The following is a 22,345-nucleotide window of genomic DNA, read 5'->3' as shown; positions in this document are numbered from 1 at the left end:
AATATATAATTTATATTTAATATAAAATAAATATATTGATATGCTTTTTTATGTAACCATAAATATTAACATTCATTTGTATCTATACATGCAAGTTATTATTACTATTATTGTTATTTTTTAAAAAAGTGAATGTTATATGTAATAGGCAACCTAATAATGATATCTTATTTTAATATGACATACTCCATATATGAATCTATGGTTTGTTATTAACCTAATTAATTAGAGATTTAGCATTGTTTTCGAGGTCATTTTGAAAAATAGCAAAATCGATTTATTTTTAGCAAAATACACGTGTGACATGTGTGTAGCATTTTATAAAATACCTACGACATCTTATAGTATTTCCATTGTAATTTATGAACTTATGAGTATGTAATTAATTTCTATTATAACATCTATTTCCTAGATTAAACGATTTGGTTGAAGATTAATTTATCTCGGAAACATTAGATCTCAATGGCTTAACTCTTTTTTTGTAGTTTTTAACTCATAGCCAATTTCTTTGTTATTTTTTCTTTTCATTCTCTTTTGTATCGTTTTTTATTTGCTTTTCCTCATTACTATAATCATATTTAAAAATAAAAGTTGGAATACATCATTGGATTACCTCATTTGAAACAAATAAAAACCCTCTGTCAATTTTTAGTCCATTTTCCTTTGTCACTTCTCAATCAATTACTTCGTCTTGCTTTCGTCATGTGGCCTTCTTTTTCTCTCTTTTTAATTGATTAAACGTTGAACTCATTTTAATTGGTTCAACGCTAAACTCATTTGGACTTTTTCTTATTTGTTTTGTTTGCAATGAAAAACATCTAATTAAACTTTGTTTCATGGTCTCTATTTATATTTTACATAATTAAATGTTAACAAAAATATACACATAGCATTCTTTGAAAAGAAAAAAAAAACATATATATGTATATATGTATGGATAGATATGTAGATATACATCCATACATACACAATACATATATACACATATATATATCTACATACATACATATCTATAGTATACATAAAAGTCTCAATATGGAGAAACTTTATTCTCTTCGTTTATACCCTTGATTTCAGTTCTATGTTCCAAACCACTTTTTAGTTTTATGGTAAATTCATTCTTAATTTTATTTTTCTTATAATATGGTAAAAGACACTCTCTTCCACTATTTTTTTGAATTATTTCTGCTCAAGTTTAGTAGAATTAAGATATGCACAATGTAAAAAGTTGAATACAAGTGGTTTTTCATTTACCCACTACATTTTTAATTAATTAAGTGTAGTGGAATTAAAGTATAGAACGTAAAGAATTGGAATGCAAATAGTTTTTCATTTATATTTTAGAAATTAGTTACAAATTAAATATCTTATTAATCATAATTAACAATACAAATTTAAAGACTTGAAAGTTGAAAAGTTTTTGTAACATTTTTTTTCTACGGTATAAAAGGCTTTTTGATTTTTTTTCTACCAAAGTTGTTATTGAGAAATTTGAATCCATCCAATGGATTGTGTAATAGGACAAGATAAGTATGTCGACCATTTAGCAAAAATAGCATACATGCTGAAATAGCAATTGGTGATTACGTAGGAAAACAATTTTTTCTTCCACGAATACCATTAAGCCCACCAAATGACAAATGGATATCCATTCAAGTTCAAAATAAAACAATTCTCCATTCATTTATGCTTTGCAATGACAATTAACAAAGCACAAGAACAAACAATTCCTAATGTTGAAATATATTTTCATGTGTTTTCTCATAGACAACTTTATGTTGTACTATCTAGAGGAAATTTAGTAAAGACAACAAAAGTTTGGATCAAGCTCATGGGTGACAATAAGTTACTTTCAAACTGTACAAAAAAAAATATATTGTTTATAAAGAAATATTTTTTTTTATATACGTAAGTATTACATTTAAATTCTTATATTTTAATATAATTATTGTAACTTCTTCCCACGTACATCTAACTCTATTACATTTTAAATTTTGTATCTTTAAATTCAATACAACCTAAATATATACATATAATGTTTACTATAATATAAAATTATGCATTATACGTGTCATGCACATGTTTTTTTACTAATTTACTAGTGTATGTACGTGTCATGCACATGTTTTTTTTATACTAATTTACTGGTGTATGTTCGTGTCATGCACATGTTTTTTTACTAATTTACTAGAGTATGTATAGACCTATATATGTAATTTATTTAATTTTAGTCGTCATATATACATTCAATAAATCTAAACTATAGTTACCTACTAAATCACTTGAAGTTTATAATAAAAACACTACCTAAACACATGTGTTTAAAGTTTATAATAAAAATACTATATATTAAAAAAAAAAAAAGGTTAAAATCAATCATAAACTAATATTGAAAACTAAAATTAAATTTTGTTGAATGATTAGAAATTAAAATTGAATAACAAAGTTAAAAATAATTTAAGACTTTCCCTTTAGTCTTACATAAATCGAAATTAAAACTTTTAAAAGATAATTTAAAAAACTCAAAATCATCGCTTTTCAAATAAAAACTCAAAACCGTTGCATTTTCTGATTTCTCTGTCTCCTCAGTAGTCTCTATCATTTTCATTCAGTGTTCCAAAAGCCAAAACCCTACGCCAATTCCCCGTCCTTCATGCCCACTCTGACCATCTCCAACCGCCAAATCCCTCTCAACTCCCACGACTACTACCACATTACCTTCGACGACGATGAAATCCGAAATCCTCCGTATTCACCGCCCTAGACTCTAGTGTCTCGTCGTTGGTCTTGACATTGAGTGGCTTCCTAACTTCGGTCTTCATTTTCATAACCCCGTCACCACTTTACAACTCTGTGTTGGTCGCCGCTGCCTCATTTTCCAACTCATCCACACATCTGAAATTCCTCCGTCTTTGATTGATTTCTTGAGGGACGATAACTTCACTTTCCTTGGCGTTGGAATCGACATTGACGTTCTAAAGCTCTACAATGATTACGATCTGAATGTTGCTAACACTGTTGATCTTAGGGAGTTGGCTGCGGATGAGATGCAGAGTGATGAGTTGAGGACCGCCGGACCGAAGACTTTGGGGAGAGAGGTTCTTGGGAGGGAGATTGATAAGCCGAGAAATGTGACGTTAAGTCGGTGCGATCGCGACTCTATGCTACTGTTGATGCTTTTTTTTGTCATTTGAGATTGGAAGGTATCTGCTGAGTTGATCGAATCTCCAAAAGTAATGCTTAGGGATTTTGATTTTGGTTGTGAAGATCTTTAGGGCTCATGGGTTCCGTTTGTTCATAACTGTTATTCTTGTGGATCGATCCAATCTACTTGGTTTGTTCGTTTTCTTGCAATGTTTAGTTTTCAATTTTCTTTTCTCTATCTTGAATACAAGTGTTGTTCATCGTTTTATTCTTTTTCATTTCCTTTTGTCTAAACTGAAAGGTTAATAACAAACAATAATAAGTTTTTTTTCCTTTGGAAATTCATTTTTGCTGTTCTTAGTTATCCACCCAAATTTAATGAATTAAACATTTTTGTTTATTTTTTATTCGAAATTTTGACCTTTGCAAAAAGATATATTTACTACAGTTGGAACATTGATGATATTTATCAACAACCATGAACATATTGTTTACTTCAATTCTCGAATCCAGTTATAGATTTTGTTTGTGTCCAGAGATTTCTCCTTGGAATAATCAAAATAGCTTAAATACATATCTCTCTAATTGATATAAGCTTTTACACAATCAAACAAATAAAATAATCAAATACCACGTAAATTTTTATCAATTTTCTTATATATACATAGAAAATAGTACAAATATTAATTTCAAATTTGATAAATAATTTGTGACAAAATAGATAAACTATTTACAAGCAGTGTTCAAAAAAACCCATCCAATACAGATTCAAACAAAGGTACCTAATCCAAACTGTACCAAAAATGTTGGGTTGGGTTAAATTTTATTTTGGGGCCGGTTTTGGTCTTGTTGGTGATCAACCTGACCTGGTCATATATATATTGATGTGTTTGGGGAAGGAAAGAATTATGAAGGAAAAGAATTATAATAATTCTAGGATTATGATAATCCTAATGTTATGATAATATGTGTTTGGAGAAAGATTATTATTGTTAGTGTTATGGTAATATGTGTTTGGAGGAAAGAATATGAAAGGTACTGTTTGAGAGAAGGATTATGATAGTAGATAACTAAGTGTTTAGGAGAAGAGTCATGATTATAGTAATTTAAAAATTAATAATAGAATTTGGATTCGGTTATTTGAGTAAGGTAATGTAGGGTGGTAAGAAAGTAAAAGAGAGAATAAGATAAAGTTATTTAGGGATTAGTACCATAATCCCCATTTATCATAATCCTTAGGTCAAACACGACCTAATTTTCTAATTTTTCCCCTAAACTCCAGCCCAAACATACTCATAAAATTTAATTTTCATGGATAATTACATCTATCTCCTTCCTACAGTAAACCAAATTAATTTATGTATAATGGTTGTTTATTAATAATAAATTTTGTACATGAAACAATTTATCTCTAAGCATAATTTATTAGTCACTTAAATTAAATATATCTCTAATATTTGATTCCAAAATTTATCATTAGAAAAAAAAAACCTATATCATTCCAATGAATTTCAGAAACAAAAGTATCATTCACAATTTTTATTATTTAAGATACAAAACTTATTATTAATAAACAACCATTATACATAAATTAAATATGTGGATATTAAAATAGCCAATTATACCTATAATTATCAATTTCAATATTCACCTCTAGTGAGCAAAAATAGTCAAACACATGAGGTGGTTTTATTTTAATTAGTTTTTATAAAGAATATTTGAGTGAAAAATAATTTTCTTTTTTTAAATGTTTAGGGTTTCTAGAAAAATATAGTTACTAACTAAAATAAAATAACATTAACAATTAAAAAAGATTAAAAAAAAAACATAAATTTCCTACCAACTAAATTTTCTTCTTTTTTCTAATGGATTGTTTTGAGTCTGTCGATTCATCTAATCATATAATCTTTCCAAATGAGTAAATCTTTTATTTCTTCCATTTTTCTAAATTCAGTTATCTATTAAATATTATAACAGACTATACTAAATATTATAAAGAATCATATCAAATATTATAACAAATCATATCGTAACTATTAAAAAATGTTCTAGTTTTGTATGATGAAATCCTAAAAAGCTATTCATATAAATTATTATTGTTTGTTATAATGAACTTCGAATTGTTTAAAAGTTCTGTTACTAACAAATTCAATAAGTAAATATCCAAATACAATTCTCCAACCCAATACCCTTAATGGACTCATAAATAGAGAATTATATGTTTTGCACTCAAACTCGTCATGATCAATGGCAGCTGAAACGAAATCTGGCTTATTCATGGGACGACGAAAACCACTGCTGAAAACTGCTGGGCGTAAGATTGGAGAAGAAAAGAAAGAAAGAAAGAAAGTATGACGTGGGCTTCAAAGTTTCGAACAAACATAATCTCCAAGATTGCAAAATCACCCACGTTTTTAATCTGTTGTGAAAGAAGAAAACTAGAGGTTAATCTTCTTCTTCTTCTTCTTCTTCTTCTTGAAATATTCATGATTATGTGTGGGTGTGTTGTTATGTTTTTGTTATAATGTCTTTTCCTTCGACTGTTTGCGCTACATGACTTCAGTCTTCACCTCCACTAAAAAGTAATTATACAAACTCATTGTCCCCAAACATATTTTGACTACACCTGTTTTGATACAATTATGAAATACCTCTCCCTTTATCAGTTTCTAATTAAGCAATTAGAGAGACTACACATATAAATGTGTTTCCAAAAAGGAAGAGGAAAGAAGAATTATCAACGAGGGGAATACTTAAAAATTAAATGGATATATATAAATAAATAGGGTAGGCCCCACATGCCACGTCCTTGTTCCTTCCTTATTCCTTATTCGCAATCTTTCGCTTTCTTCCCCCAAAAGTCGGTTACCGAAATTGGAAATTTCTCCGCATTTGAATCCTTCCGTCTCCCTCTAAATCCGTGTGAAAATTTCCTCTAATCCTTTGCTTCAACCAACCCAAGAAACTGCTTCTACTAGCTTTCCAACTCTCCTTTTCCTCTCTCTTTCCCTCTCTCCATATCCATTCAACTTCTCACTCTTTTTCTCTTCTTAATTCTTCCTATCCGTCTCTCTTTACTTCCTTAATTCATCCTTCGATCGCTCTAAACTCTATCGGAAGTAATCGGTTGTTTCTATATCTTGCTCTCTGTTTTTGTGGGTTCTTTTCTTTTCTTTTCTTTCTTTCTTTTCTGTTTGCGTAATGGACAAGAAAGCTAGTATGGCTACTGCGACGACGGATTGGAGGACGGAAATAACTAAAGAAACTAGACAGAAAAAGTTTCATTCGATGTAATCTAATCTTTTCAAAACTTATTCTCTGCTTTATTTATTTATTTGTTTGTTTGTTTGTTTTAGACTTTTAAGTGTTGCTTATTTGATGTTTGATTAGGATTACTTTGTTGGCTCTTTTTTCTAATTTCATTGTTGAATTGAAAATTTCATGCATTATTGCTTGAGGTTTACTCGAATTCTATTGATTTCTTGAATTATGAATATGAGGATTTTATTGATAATATCATGATATTGCAGATGGATGGTGTTGGAGAGACAGTTTTCTGGTCAGTTCAATATGAACGTAATTAGTGACCATGCGAGGAAACATGAGATGAAGTTGTTTAGTCAGGCCAATTCTACGGTATTATTTGTGAATTTTTCGATGTTTTCTGATGTGAAACTGATGTTTTGTAATATTACCTTCCAATATTTGTAATCTAATCTGCTTATGCTTCTCAGGATGAATATTTGAATGCTGGAATCGGAAAGCTGAGTAAGAGAGAAAATCACCGGGGGAGTTCAAGCAGTCGAGCAGCAGTGGTTTATCCGCAATATCATCAGCCAACGCCACAGCTACGTAGACAACATCCAAAGGTGAGACAGGCGCATCAACAATTTGCGATGCAGAATCAAAGCTGTGCTAGTCTACAAAATACATCAAATTCACAATCTAGACCCCAGGGTTTCCAGAGACAAGATATTGGAATTCATCTGTCCTCAGAAATGTTCACGCAACATCCTAACTTTTTGAACTTGACAACTCAAGTTGAAAAGGTATTGAATTTTGTGTCTAGATATGTGTAAATGGGTAGTTTGCTGGGACATCTAGATCAGATATATTGTGTTCTGAAAGTGAAACTGTATAAAATAACAGGAAGCGAATAGCGAAGGTTTTAAGGCCTCCAAATCCTTACATCAACACGAGCAGCATAAGCAACAACACTCCATGAGAGCTTCTGCAGGTAAGTTTAAGGTTTTGTAGATGCTAAGCTTCAAATCACCTGCAATGATAACAACCAGCACCCACAAACAACGGAAATCTGGGAGGAAACTATCGTATTGGATTCAATCAATACTACAAAATAGTTCTTCAAGTGATACGCCCACCCAAATAAGAGGGCTGTGTCCCCTCCCCAATGAACACAGGTTCATACAAAACACATAAACAAATAAGATTACCAACCCTAGCACAAAACACCCACATATATATTCCTTCCTCTCTACTGCGTGGTTCTAGGACTACTAACTTCTCTAACTACCATGTTGTCTATGCAGAATTTCCCTTTTTACCCCTCTTATACACTTGGGGGTAATGGGTGGCCTAGCAGTAGAGTTCCTATTTTCAAACACTATAATTTTTAGCCATATATAGATTGAAAAATGCAGTGTGGATTTAATTTTAACAACTTGTATCTTTCATTTGCCTTTTGAATTTATGATGTTTTTAAGAAAGTGTTTACATCCTGTTTAATCTTTTTGTTTGTTAGAGTTAAGCTTGTATTCTAACGAAATGTATATTTTTCTGTTTCACTTTTTCTACTTGGCTTTTTCTTTTTTATGCTTTTCTATTAAATGGTTGGCCAGAACTTGATAAACTTTTTGAGAAAAGTGTATTTGAGCAAACGAAATAATATTTTTACTTCTAAAAGTGAGAGCTATCGGCAAAATCATTATATAGTGAAACCCCAGATTACTACCCTCCTTTGATGGTTTCTCCGCCTGCATGATGACTTATGTTTAGAAACATGCATGGAGCTTCAATCTACTTCTCTAATGAATATTTGGAACCATTACTACGGTATTCTGTGCTTATTTTTCTTTCTTTTTGTTACACACATCTCCAGAAAGAATTCCAAGTTCAGAAGTTTTGCATGATGCTGCCTTTGCTGAGGTAATTTGTTTACTGGCATTTGTAATTTTAAACCATAATGGCTCGTCTTAGTGCTAAGAAAAGAGACTTTCAATAACTAACTAAGAAGTCGTTGGTTCAATAATCTATCTAAATATTTTAGGATCAGCCGATTGTCCACACTATGATATAAAAAAAGTTAACGAGTTCCCTAGACATCCAATGTTGTAGGGTGAGATTTATATTATTTAATAACTATTTGGAAAACTGTTATTATACTTTTATTATCATTTATCTTGATGATTTTTTTAATGTATTTTATTTAAACATCTTTTTATTTGAACAATGGAGTAAAATAAATACATGAAACTTTTTATACAGATATCATTGTCAATTTTTTATATATAAATCACTTCATATGCGAATAGACGTATTGGCCACTGAGGTTATCTGGTTAAGTTGCATTTTGGTCCCTCACTTTTCATCTCAACAATTTTATCCTTAGGGTTATTAGGCATTTGTGGTTTATTTCCATTTTTGTCATTACACCTATATTTATTAAAAATAAACACCCATATTTTCTTTAAAATAATTTTTATTTTTTATCAATATGGGTGAAAAATGGGAAAGAGAGAAATAGGAGAAAAGGAAAGTATAAGAGGTGGAAAATGGGAAAGAAGGTGGAAAAATATTGGCAGCCATTGAAGAGGAAGGAGGAAGATGAGCAAGAAGGAAGAGATGGAAAGGGAAATAGAAAGAAAAAAAAAAACAAAGGAAGAAGACATTATATATATATATTAATAAAGTGCTAAAGCCACTTTTTCTTATTGCAGATGGAGCAGCTCAAGAAGACGTTCTTGCCTTTTATTATTAAGGCATATGAACCGTATCGAAAGGTAATAAACTGACTTTAAATAAATAGTTTATGGAGAAACCATATTCATCGATCTATATCCGACTTATCTCATCCTTAAACTCTCTTCTGTCATATTTCTTGACGGTTCTTAATTCTTGTAGGTTCACCCAGACGCCCAGCACAAGAACAGGCTTATGAAAACACTGGAAAGAATTCTGACCTTTTTCCATTCTCCTAAGGAGAAAATCATTGCTTCTTACACCAAGGAGAGGTTTTATCGATGTTTGAAATATATTGAGCAATTTGGGAACACAATTAAGTGCAATACCAATGTTGCTAATAAGCAGTCGTCCCTACATGGTGGCCAGCCTGGCCTTAGTGGATCTCGCATAAACCATCCACTTCAGCAAAGTGATAATGTGAAACTCCCTTGTCAATCAGTAATCCGGGCTACAACTGGCTCTTCTGGTAGTTCTTCCCCAATAGCACCACAAGAAAAAGGTTCTGTAAGGTCAGAAACAGATTATATTCAGAAAAATCTGTTGCAGAATAGGCAACATTATAAAAGCATCAAATCAAAAGTACATCCCCAATGGATACATGCTTCAGGAAACACTCCAGCTACGTATAGGTCAGGAATGTCTTTGAATCATCATTTGAACTCAAACTTTTCCCATCAAATACATGATGCTTCACAACTTTGTCATGTTGCTGAGCGACCTCGTCCAACAAAGCCTTGTACTTCTCCATTGTACGGAATAGCTTCTCCAGCTCCATCTTCCCCTATAGTTGGGCTTGAAAAAACCTCTCCAAATGTTACCTACCATTCAGGTTTGAACTTTCAATCCCCTCAACATTGTAACCCATATCAGTTATTACATTCCAAAACAGAAACCCAAGTCCCGTCTCAGAAGATTAGAAGCTCTAGTGCAATGACCTCTCCAGTCGCCGAACCTACCAGTCCTGGAATCAATGGGCAATTTTCAACGTATCAGGCTTATAGTCGCTTACTTAAAGCTGTAAGTCTACGTAATGTGCAAGAATATCAAAATGAAATGCATGTTTCAAATATCAACTGACAGGATTTCTCTAAGATGATAATTTCATTTTTCTTCTTTTCCTTGGGCACTTACAATTAGTTGATTATGTGAGAGAACAAAATATGCAGGTTGGGTCATCATCAAGGGCAGCACTGAGAGCAGCTGTGTCGGGAATAACTTCAGTTGGGTATATGGAAGATGCGATAATAGATCCCCGGTGTCATGCAATGGTAACAAATTTAAGGTTGCTAAACGGATGTGGTTCCTCAAATAATATGAAGCGCAAAATAAACGCAATGGCCTTAAACAACATACCATCTCCTCGCAGTGATATTCCTGGGTCTGAAGAAACAGTTACATCAAGAACAAAGAAGCTCAAGAAACATGTCATCATCTTTATCTAATCTCGTTGGTACTGTATTTCTATGTATTTTTCTTACTGATTTTCATTTCTCTGCTGACAATTATGCAGACTGATTCTTCGCTCTTAGAAGAAATAAGAAACGTAAACAAGCAGTTCATCGAAACAGTCTTGGAACTAGATGTGGACGAGAACCTCAATCGACGATTAGCCAATGCGGGTACGGTTCTTCGATGCTCCTATAGTGCTGTAATTGATAGTACAAATTCAGAAGCCTACCCTGTGAAACTGCCAGTGCTTACTATGAAACTGCTTGTGCCTCTTGATTATCCTGAAGACTACCCCGTATTTCTAAGCAAATTCGACTCAGGCTCCAGGTAAGTAGGACCGACTCTTGTATATGAGTTTAAATGGCCCTACCCACATTAGTTTTCTTGTACCTTTCACTGAAGTTCTTTCATATGTTTGTATAGCAACGTGGATGAAGAATGTAGTAACCTGTCGAACGAAGCAATGTCGATGTTACGTGCATTCCTTCGCACTGCTCCGGAATGTGTGTCTCTTGAAGAATATGCAAGGGTATGGGATGAATGTGCTCGCTCTGTGGTATCTGATTATGTTCAACGTGCGGGCGGGGGAAGCTTCAGTGCTCGATATGGGACCTGGGAGGACTCTGTTGCCACTGCCTAACCCCTCCCTTTATTTTGAACCAAATTTATACTATACCACAAGGTAGTTTGTGTTTTTTTCTATTTTGCTATCTTTTTATTGTAGATTTAAAATTTTGTTGAAGTAGGAGTTGTGTTTTTTGCAATTTTGCATATTTTTCCATTGTAGATCAAACATTGTTGAACTAGAGTTGTGAAAACGAATCAAGATTCCTTGTGGGTATTTCTTCTTAGTTTACTTTTAAACAAAATTTATTTAAATATCATTCATGAGTGATTAATTTATAACCAAATAATTAATTTTTATTTAAAAGATGTTGAATATATCATATTAATGTTATATTCTGAAAAGTTGAATATATTTTAATTATACATGAAAACATTCTTTCCAAAAATATATATACACATTTGCAAAATATCCTTATTCTTGAGTGTCCTAAGTTTAACTATCTTTGTTTCAAAAATACTTTAGAAATTTTCATTAAAAATGAAACCTTTTGAAGTTCTTTACAGATTTTCATTAAATTTAAAATTTTGAAACATACTCTAAATCTAACTTAACCAAATTAGACATATTATCTTAAAATGTTGATATTTAATATTTCTTTTAATAAATTGATATTCAGTTCGTATAAATCACTATTACTTATAAAGTCTTTTAAAAAATATAACGAATATGTGTGATTGAAAGATTAAAAAAAAACATTTGTTATACATAATTGTAATAAATAAAAAATATCAAAATTTAAATCCCTCTCTTCACCTTTTTTGGCATTTAAAATTATACTAGAACTAGAAGACATGTCCAAAGCTACTCTATTTTCTAAATAGTTTCAAAATTTTGCAAATAATAATGATAAATAAATCCACCATTGTTCTTCTAATTCATCCTTGTGCTTTCTTCTTGAAAAAACTGTCCAAAGTAAGACATGATTGTCCAAGAAATAAAGTCTTCTAAAAAATAGATAACAAAAAATGTCAATAGCTGCATGAGGTTCATACGTTCAAAAGGTGGGAAAGCCAAATCGACAAATCCTCGTGTTTGACTCTGTCGACCTCACCCCATTTCACCGGAAAGAAAAAGTCACGCTCATCTCTGATACCGCCGATATTAGTCCTCCTATAGTTAGAGTACGCAATTCACTTTGTGTTTGAGTTTGTGCTTATAGCTTGAATCGAATACTTTGTATAACTAACTTAGGGTTTGTATCATAGCTCGATCTTGACACCACGTTGGCAAACTAATTACGAAAGCATACATCAGTATTCTTTTAATTCATATAATATAACAATCAAACAATAAAAAATTAGATAAATAGGAAAACACCCATTAACCATTTAGGTAAAATTTGAATCTGTTTTCTGATATTTTTTAGTACATACAGCAGTAGCAGCCTCCAAACAACCGGCGGCCTTATTTTCGACGGTGCATTCGGGAGTTTTGCACTTGCGACCGACTGCCGTCGTTGTGGGGTCCATGTAATCCGCTTTGAAGATGTGGAGTTCTCTGCCTGTCTCCTCCGGGTCGTCATGTGCAATATTAAGAAGGAGATAATTTTATGCATGTCTCCTCTCGGGTTTATGGGCTTTGGACCGGAAACGAGGCAAGCTCAAGTACTTTTCGCAAACATTAAAAATTAAGGAGATAATTCACTTGTCTATAGAATTATCTGTGATAAATAATCAATGATATCTCTTTTAAAAATTTTACAAATGGTTTTTGTTTACTGGATGCAGTGACATTTCCAACTCCAATTTGACATCAGTCAACTCAATTATAGGGTTTACCTCGTTTATTGGAAAAGTGCGGTAGGAGTTATTTTAAGCTCGTTTAGTACCCTATTGTAACTTTATTTACAACTTAGCGATTAAAATAGCCAACTCTCTTATCAAATCAATTTCAATATCCATCCCTAGTCACAATTGTAGTGAAGACAATAGATGGTATTAGGATTTTATGTAAGGGTACAAGTTCATATGGATAAAATTATAGATGTGTCTAATTAATCTTCATATCATCTAATATCAGTAAAACGACCGCAAGTTAACTAACATATTAACATGTTAGCGACCAAGGTCCTAAAGTATATGGTAATTGCAAACCCAATCTTAAACTTCCAAACTTAAAATTTGAGTTTTCAAACTTGTCCAAAAAAAAATTGGTCCATCAAACTTACATTATTCTTTAGGTTATATAACATTTGGGTTCGTGGGTCTATTTTCACTTTTAAAATTTTAAGGACTCAATTATTACTATTTAAAATTTGAAATTATCTCCGCATAATGGACTTTTCTATTATAAAAACACAAACAATAAAAATTTTATATTTAACACAACTTTTATTTTATGTATTAAATATATGAGAAATTGTTATGGATGGTAAAAAAAAAAACTATTTATAAAATATAAAAAAAAAATGGAGTAAAGAAAAACCAAATTTGATGAACCATCGGCTTGGTTCTAAGATCAACTATGATATAGAAATTCTAAAATTGAGATCCCAGTTTGGTAAAGTAAAGAGCAAACTATCATCCACTCCCTCCAAACTTTCCACAAAGTTTTGATTCGCAAAGAAAAACACCATACCCAAACTAAGAACACGCCCATCAAGCAGCCATAACAAAAAAGAAGCCTAAACCCTGAAAAAAGATTCCTAAAATTCCCCTTTCAGGAGGATTCAGATTGCAAAAACCTTCCAATCTCAAACGAGAAAAACGCATCAATGCAAGCATACTTCACCTGATTAAGTGTAAGCCATTCTTTATCCCATCTACTCATCGTCACACTCTTCGGTTTATGAATCTCTTTCCCCAATACTTCTTTCCCCAATCTCTTCAATCCCGCATTCTTCAATTCTCCTCTTCCCGTTACACTCTCAGCCAAATCCCTCAGATCCATTCTCTTCCCCACTTTCAATCCGTAGTCACAGTTTAGCTTTTCCGCATCTTCGTCGATTCCCACTCCTACGAATGTGAACGATTCGTTTTCCAAAAACTCGAACAGAGATTTAGGGATCTCTGGTATGTGAAGCAATTGCAAGATGAGGCAGCGGCGGCCGATGCATAGTTGTAAGGTGGCAACAGGATTGTCGTAGGAGCGATTGTTAGGGCGCCATTCGATGTCGAGGCCGACGAGGAGAGGTGGAGTTTGAATGGTGAGGGTTTGTGAAATCCAATCGTCTACCATGGATGGTGAAGTGGTGAGAAGAGTGAGAATTGGCTCGTCGTTGTCGAAGGTTATGTCGAAGTAATTGTGGGAATCGGAGGGAACTTCATGGTCAACAATGGTGATCGACATTGGTGAGAACTTGAAAAAGAGTAAAGCAGGTAAAAGGGTTGAACGCTGTATGAACTTCAAATTTTTACTTAAAGATTGCCTAATGCTTTCTATTTTACCAAAATACCCTCTTAATTTTCAAAAAAGAACCTTCCCTCCCTATTTCTCTCCAATATATATATAATATGTTTTTTCTTAGGAACCTTTAAAAACATTTTTGTTTGAAAGGTTAGATAACAACAAAATATATAATGATTTTAAGAATTGAAGATGTAATTTTAATCTTCTTTTTTTTTTAAATAAAACCAGTTATCAATGAATTTATATTATAAATTTGCTTTCAATGATTTATTGTACATAATTTCTAGTTAGTATTTATGATTTTATAATAAATAATTGGAGAATTATTATGAATAGAAAAAATATATATAACTATTTATAAAATATAGAAAAATTTTCAAATGAGTTACTTATATTTAGGATTTATAGTTTTAATATTTTACTATTTTTGAAATTTTTCTTATTTTTAAATTAATTATAGTTATTTTTTAAATTAATAATGGTATAATGTGAGTATTTGAATTTTTTTTAAAAAAAATAGCGATATTAAAAGTCTCAATCTTGAAGTTTTAGGGATGAAATTAACATAAAACTCAACACTCAGTAGAATTATTATATCTTGAAATAAAACATACTAAAAAGTAGAATATAATAAAATGTACAAATCAAAGAAAAAAACAAATGAAACAAAAATGAACTCTTTAATATAAATTATGAGATTTCTTACTAAACAAATGGAGTGTGGCTTATATAGGTTGTAGTGTCTTTGAAGAAATGGCCAAGGGTGTTCATAGTTCGAGATTTGTCGAGTTTGGATAATTTGCATCGATTCAAAATTTTAGGTTAATCAAATCAACCCCACGTATAGAAGGCAATCAAACCCAACTCACATATTTTTGGATTGGGTTATAATTAGGGCTTTGCACAACAAAACAAGGTGCATTAAATAAAGTTTACGAGAAATGGGGAAGAAAAGTTCATTGTTCTTTATAAAAAGATAACAAAATAGTCCGTTAACAAAGTTTTGAAAAATTTATCTTTGGAGCACATAGATGATGAAGGATTTGTTTAGCTATTTTTACTGAAAAATATCTAATTCGAGGGTGTTCTAACAAATAAATGCAATATCATTTACTTTCTCAGTTCAAAAAGACTAAACTTTATAACAATTTGAAAAAACAATATGAAATAGGGGAGAATAACAATAATTCGAAAAGACTAAACTTCATAATAATTTTAAAAAAACAATGTGAAATAGTGGAGGATAACTATACGTATAATAATATATAATTTCATGTTGGTTCGGGTCAATCCGACCAAATATAACGTATGTTGGGTAGTTGGGTTGGTCAGATTAACAGATTTTTCGAACAACCTTAAAAGAAGCATCCAATAAAATTTAGGATTTTCTCCATAATGTCTTTTATCCATTTTCAAACTACACAACCAATTGATCAAAGTAAGAGTCAAAATTCCTAATAAAGTCCACTCTAATAATTATAACCATATCCATCCAATTCTCTTCCTAAAAAAATATCCGTCCAATTTCTTAAACAATGAAAAGCTAAGAAATTCAAAGGGCAAGCAACAAAGTAACTAACTCTGAAGAACAGTAATGCCACAAAATAAATGAATGCAATATGAGTCAATCGATCAAAAAAATAGTTCAAATTTTAAAGTTCATAATTTAAATTCAATTCAGATATTAATTCAAATATGAAGAATGACAAAAGTTTGACATATGCTAACTTGATTCTTAAATCACTCGAGGACCTCAAGTTTGCATAGTAGACATTTAATTTGTTGTTATAGAGTTTATTTTCTTTTTGTTGGTATTAAATGAGGCTTTTTGTGCATTGAAAAAAAATTGTAATTGCTTGATTGACCTTATAACAATTATAAGTTGAGAACAAAACAAAATGAGACGCATTTAGCAGATTTCTTCCCTCCTCACATTTTATGGAGAAGAGAAACACAATACACAATTACAAAAGGCCTGCCACCTCTGTGACTTTGACCTACAAAAATGCATCTCCCAACTTGCTTCATCTGGTATTTACATACATGGAAACATCATTTATCAACTCTAGCAGGAGCACGCCTTTGCGTCGGTCTCGCTACCGTAACTCTAATCTGAATTATGAGGTCATCCTGAAATATGCATGTTACATGTAGGTTTTATCTGCTTGGTTATACGTGCCATACAAGTAGAAATAGCGCAAGTGTCCATTGAATAGTATAAACACGAACATCTGCAGTAGCTGGGAACAAGCATGTTAGATTACAACATAATCAATCTTACCTCCATGAATAAGAAAACAAAAATGGCCAACACTACAACTCTTGGCATAACCAAACTAAGAGGCTAGAGGCTCAAATCTAACTCAATTATAAGTTAATACGTCTTCACACTCCAATCTCCTAAGGTAGCCCTTACTCTTAACCAAAACCATATATATAATTCCCATATAGGCCAATCGCAATCATACTAACCACAGTTAAACAATCAAAAGGAGAATTCTCTTGGGGAAAAGAAAGTCAATAAGAATGAGCTGTGAAATAATGTGAGAATGAGGGATGCCACTATACTCACAAGAAAATTGTGGTGGTAAGACGGAAGGGGAACTTCTTTCAAAATTTTCTGCATGTCCGCTGCCTGTATTTGGAGGCTGTACATTAGATAAAACTACACCTGACAGTGGACTAGATGCAGAAATAGAATCAGAGACGGGTGCTGGCAGGCCTACTCGTAAGTACGGCGACGGTGGAGAACTGCTTGGAGAAGGAATAGGGCCTAAATGATGTTGTTTTCTGAGTTTTGTTGACGATCTTTTATATCCATAACGAAAAGCAGGTGGGGTTGCTTCGTAGTTTCTTTTTCTTGAAGTTGGACCTTCCATTGGGGATGAACCAGCTTCGGGAGCAGATGAGACCCCGTTTTTCGGTGCATGTTTGTGCTCCTCTGTTCCGGGACTTGGTGAATATGCAGCATGCTGGTGGTGGTGGTGGTGATGGTGGTGGTGATGGTGGTGATGGTGGTGGTGGTGATGACGGTGGTGGTGGTGGTGGTGGTGGTGGTGGTGGTGGTGGTGGTGGGAATGAGGCAGAGGTGCAGGTGAAGGCGACCATGCATTTCCACCACCACCAAGAGAGTGGTTTAGAAATGAAAGACGCACCCGCTTGACCTTACCAAATACGGTGTTGTTCAGGCCAAGGTTCCCTGAATGAGAATTTGTGATGGTATGAGCCAACTGTTTCAGCCTTTGTTTCGATGAAGATAAATTAGTCCCAATTGCCATCAGGACAGATGATTGGACAACAGTGGGTGCATCCATTGTTGAGCCTCTCTCGTTTGATAGGCTAACATATAAATTCTGCATCAAATAAAACACCGTCAGTCAAATCTACACAATTAAAAACAATATACATCAGAATCTTCAACAACCAAGAGAGTGAATATAGTTTCGTCATCCATGTATCTAGCTGTTAATTTTCTTTATGCATTTTAACTCAAACCTAATGCTTCGTGAAGTTTAAAGTTGCTTTCATGAGTAGCTCTCCGAGTCATGTAAATAATGGGAATGAAGATAGTAAAGAAGACTCGGACCTCATAAGGAGATAGACGTAATCCCGACCTCAGCTGGCTGGAAAGATCATCGAAATTCACTTGAATTTGATATATAGAATAATTTAACGTAAAATTGAAATAGATCTGCGCTGTCTGAAGAAGAAATGCACTTTGAGGAGGAATAATAGTTATTCCTCCGGGAAATTTCAACACCTCGAATAAGGATGTATTGCCAAATAAAGATTCATTCAATCTGAGAGGAGGTTCATTTATAACCAATGTTTCAAAGGTTTCCTTGATTAAGCTTTGAGATGTTGGGGGAATTTTTGAATACTTGGCATCAGAATCTACCGCAAAAACTATTTTTGTTACATTTGGTCCACTTAATGATTGTAGTGAGAGGATAGCCACCTGGTTCAAAAGGAGTATTAGATCAAACGGCCAAAAATATGACTTATCAAGCCAGAGAAAACAGGAAACAGAACTGGATACCTTGACAGAAGGTATGGGTATTTCTCCGAAAATGTTATCCTCAAGCTCAAAAATATGGTTTTGCAGAAAAGGAACTGGCTTCCAAGCATGAAAACTTGCTACTATGTCATGATCTGGAAGTGTGATAAAATCATATAATTTCAGTGGAAATAATATAATTTACGTGGAGTAAATTAAATACAACAAGAAATAGTATATTGCAATATGTTACTATGTGTTTATTTATGTGTTTCTTTGAGTTTTTTGTGTTTGAGTACTGCAACTTGTTAACCACTTCATGCATAGATGCCACCAGAAAAATGAAGCAGTGAGGGGAGACGATGACAAAATAGTCATAACCTTGAGCTAACTAACCAATTCATTTTCTGTTTCAATAACATTCTAATTATTTTGGTTCAATCGCCTAGGGCTGGATTTTTTATTATTATCTTTATTAAATGGAATTCTAACTGAATGTCAAAATTGTGACATACATTTTGATAAAATTAAAAGTTTATGAACACCAAGTTTCAGGGATCAATATTGAATTTTCTGTTTATTTATTATTACTTGGTCAATTGGTTTTTTACAAATTCTTCCACTTGTTGTTTATTCATATGTCATCTTGACCTATTTTTAGAGCAATTGAAGTTAATCTTCCAACTGTTTCTCATGAGTCATGAAGGACTAGAGCATAATCAAGCTTGGTCTCAAAATTCCCCATGATTGCAAATTTCTCTTCTTACACTCCTATCACATCAAATTACAACTATGATTCTTCCACAAAAAACCATCTATACACAAGAACAATAGTTCCAAAACAGCCTACTCTTCAAAACAATCAAAATTTGTATCCCATCTCTTGATTATATCCTTAGAAGTCACAACAACAAGAGAATGGTAATCTAATAACAAATACCGACACCCACCAACAGAATCCTAGTGTACAAGCACTCAAAACCCTGGAAACCAGAACAAGAAAGCCATGAAACCAAAGAAAATGAGGAAGGTTCCAACCTCTATAAGCAGAATCAATAGGCCGATCCGGCCAATTTCCATAGGATAGGAACGGTGGCAGCCAAAAAATAGCAGAAAGAAACACAGCCGCTGATAGTAACAGGAAGAACACACATCTCACCGCAATCAGTTTACGAATCTCAGAGCACCCACCGCCGCCGCATCTGTTCTCCACATTCCGGTCAGAAAGCTCAGAAGAGCTCACTCCAACCGGCAGTGGCTGTTCTTCTTCACTCTTTCCCATAGAAGCAATGCATGTGAAATGGATTAACAATCTTCATTGCCACCTCCCTCAATTGGGTCTGAATTATCTTCACTCATTACAGCTCAAATTCAAATCAAATCAACCCCAGAACAACAAATAACTAACACAACAAGATAAAAGCTCAAAAATCCCACCTAGTGGGGCTAATCCACCGCAAACCCAGAAGCAAATTTGAAAAGAAAATCTAGGGTTCGAGAGAAGAAAAAGAGAGAGAAATGGGGTGGTTTGGTTTGGATTTAAGTGGCGCAACAACTACAAATGACAGGAATAGTGTTTGAAGTTAAATGGGGTTATAGTGGTGGGTTTATCTATCATCAATCAACCATTCATCTATCAGTTTTCTTTACCAAAATTTATTTTCTAAAAAAAACAAAAAATAAAAATTTGAAAAAGAAATGGAAGAAGTTGACAAGAGAAGCAAAAAAGGGCAGAAGAGGCGGCAAAAACAGAGAAATGTAAATTGAAGGCACTAATTGCGCACTTAAATGAAGAGCCGTGGAAGATGGGTTATGGCGATTGGCGATCTCTTACTTCCACTTTTAATTTTTTAATTCATAGAGAGAGAAAACAAAAAATCAATGAGTGATTCAGCTCAGTGTGTTGAAGAAGAAACCGTGTGAGGCGCATAAGCATTCCTTTCTTCTTCGACAATAATCATAGATTTTTCCCACAAGGAAAATGTCCATTCTATTTATTTATTTGTTTGTTTGTTCTTTTTATATATGTTTAATATTATTGCACACGTGGCATTTTCTACTTCTTTTGATTAATAAAAACTCTAAAAATTACTATTACCCTCTAAACATTTCAACCAAAAAAAAAAAAAAAAAAACTATTTAGGTTCCAAACTCTTAAACGTAACGATTTAATCTCTAAACTTTAGTCTCTCCAGTGAAGTTTTGTTAATTAATCAATTGAATTAGAAAATAAGTTTAACTATCAATTTTCTTTCCGCATTCTACTTCTCTTTTATCATATATCATTCAAAAAAATTGCATGCCCCAAACCCATTGTATTATTTGCTATTTAAGCTCTTTTTCAAACCCCTTAACCATTCTCTCTGTTGTTATTTTTGTTTTTCCTTGTAATCATTGACTTCTTCGTGATTCTATTTAACCTTTTATTCAATTTGTTCCTTGCTAACCTTAATCATTCCAAACAAATTTAACTACGTGACCATCGTAATTTTTATTGTATCTTTAATTGCTTAGCTTGGTTAAAAGTTCAATTCAATAAGTTTGTTGGTTGTTTGATTTAGAGACCAAGAAATGGGATCACCTCTTTGTTTATCTTATTATCTTCTACAAAATGTATAGAGCAATTAGGTTTTCAAAGTTTTTTAAAAAGGGCGAGATAAAACAAAATACACTCTTTTAATTTTGTTTTTTTTTTTCTTTTTTAAATTCATCTTAAACTTTAAACCCATATTTTTTAAGAAACTTGGATTTGATTTACAATCAAATCACTTCACTAATTTAAGATCACAACAAATATTGAGAAAACTTTGAAACTAACCTTAACAAAGTTATTGGTGTGATTGCCAAATTTTATAACTCTTTAGACTTTCCTATACTTTGCAATATGAAAGCTAAGAAGTAGTAGGAAACAGTGAGAAGAAAAGAAATCCTTATTTTCTCTAACTAATTCTTACTCTTTGTTTTTCTCTAATTCTAATGTATATCTACGCATGACTTAAAATGATAAGGTGTCATCTCATTGTTGCGTTTTCAAATTATGAGAATTAAAATAGTACTCATAAAAAAGATTAGAGACTAATTCATTCTCTTTAAAACTGCAAAGACCCAATTGACATTTAAATGTCAAAATACTACCTTGTTTTAATACAATTTTGACCCAAGGTTATCCATTTCATTATTTTGAAAAAATATATTTTTGTCAAAAGCTGATATCAATTAAAATTATTGGCAACATCAAAATATTAAATTAATTAATTAAAGATTAAAGCAAAAAGTTAAAGTAGGCACTGGTAAAATTGTAAAATACTAAAATATAATGGCCAAACAAAGCTAAACCTAAAATCTTAGAGTAAAAATATAGCATTCTTATTATATAATTAATAATAATAATGTGAAATTTTGTTTCAAATAATAAAATTGTTGAAAAATATTTACAAATATAACAAAATTTTATATTTATCGGTTATATTAATAAATATATTAATTTATTGTACTATATTTAAAAATATCATAAAATTAAGGGGTCTTTTAAAAAATATAAAAAAAAGGCAAAGTATTTACACGGTATAAAACAAATTCGAAAATGGAAAAAGCTCAATGGCTCATCGTGTAAAATACCCGTCAACAATGCGCGTAAAGCGATTTGGTTACACGATCGTTTACATTTGTTTACACGATCGATTTTGGGTTCCAAATCTTAAAAAAAAAAAAAATCAAATTTTGGTATATAATTGTTTAGATTTGACTACACATTCTAAATCTAAATCTAAACGCTGGCCGTAAATATTTAAATAGTT

At 32.3% G+C, this 22,345-nt stretch overlaps 3 protein-coding genes across 8 annotated transcripts; 1 reads left to right on the top strand and 2 right to left on the bottom strand.

The window, feature by feature from the left end:
- Positions 1 to 6,108: 6,108 nt before the first annotated feature.
- On the top strand, positions 6,109 to 13,015 carry LOC103486878 (uncharacterized). 3 transcript variants are annotated; one of them, XM_008445020.3, is made up of 11 exons: positions 6,109 to 6,434; positions 6,675 to 6,780; positions 6,879 to 7,193; positions 7,294 to 7,381; positions 8,264 to 8,310; positions 9,102 to 9,164; positions 9,286 to 10,143; positions 10,293 to 10,550; positions 10,637 to 10,902; positions 10,999 to 11,257; positions 12,582 to 13,015. In XM_008445020.3, exons 1-10 carry the CDS (start codon positions 6,346 to 6,348, stop codon positions 11,213 to 11,215), a joined length of 2,307 nt encoding a protein of 768 aa, XP_008443242.2. In that variant the 5' UTR covers positions 6,109 to 6,345; the 3' UTR covers positions 11,216 to 11,257; positions 12,582 to 13,015. The 3 variants fall into 3 exon arrangements, with proteins under 3 accessions (XP_008443242.2, XP_008443241.2, XP_008443239.2); XM_008445019.3 differs by having other exon boundaries at positions 12,579 to 13,015; XM_008445017.3 differs by lacking the exon at positions 12,582 to 13,015 and having other exon boundaries at positions 10,999 to 11,416.
- A 616-nt stretch (positions 13,016 to 13,631) lies between these two features.
- Positions 13,632 to 14,543, bottom strand: LOC103486879 (3'-5' exonuclease-like). Its single transcript, XM_008445022.3, has one exon. The coding sequence runs from the start codon at positions 14,489 to 14,491 to the stop codon at positions 13,862 to 13,864; it is 630 nt and encodes a 209-aa protein (XP_008443244.2). The 5' UTR covers positions 14,492 to 14,543; the 3' UTR covers positions 13,632 to 13,861.
- A 1,843-nt stretch (positions 14,544 to 16,386) lies between these two features.
- On the bottom strand, positions 16,387 to 20,481 carry LOC103487165 (uncharacterized). Of its 4 annotated transcripts, none has more exons than XM_051083977.1 (6): positions 19,587 to 20,481; positions 18,591 to 18,703; positions 18,138 to 18,509; positions 17,278 to 17,904; positions 17,124 to 17,186; positions 16,387 to 16,782 (listed from the first exon to the last, which is right to left on the bottom strand). In XM_051083977.1, the coding sequence occupies exons 1-6, from the start codon at positions 19,828 to 19,830 to the stop codon at positions 16,696 to 16,698; spliced, it is 1,506 nt and encodes a 501-aa protein (XP_050939934.1). In that variant the 5' UTR covers positions 19,831 to 20,481; the 3' UTR covers positions 16,387 to 16,695. The 4 variants fall into 4 exon arrangements, with proteins under 4 accessions (XP_050939934.1, XP_050939933.1, XP_050939932.1 ...); XM_051083976.1 differs by having other exon boundaries at positions 16,387 to 16,791; positions 19,587 to 20,479; XM_051083975.1 differs by having other exon boundaries at positions 17,124 to 17,904; positions 19,587 to 20,479.
- Positions 20,482 to 22,345: the final 1,864 nt, after the last annotated feature.

The sequence above is a fragment of the Cucumis melo genome, chromosome 4 (assembly GCF_025177605.1).
Source record: "Cucumis melo cultivar AY chromosome 4, USDA_Cmelo_AY_1.0, whole genome shotgun sequence".
Taxonomy (NCBI): domain Eukaryota; kingdom Viridiplantae; phylum Streptophyta; class Magnoliopsida; order Cucurbitales; family Cucurbitaceae; genus Cucumis; species Cucumis melo.
The sequence above is the reverse complement of the archived record's forward strand: the minus strand, read 5'-3'. Positions and strand labels throughout refer to the sequence as shown.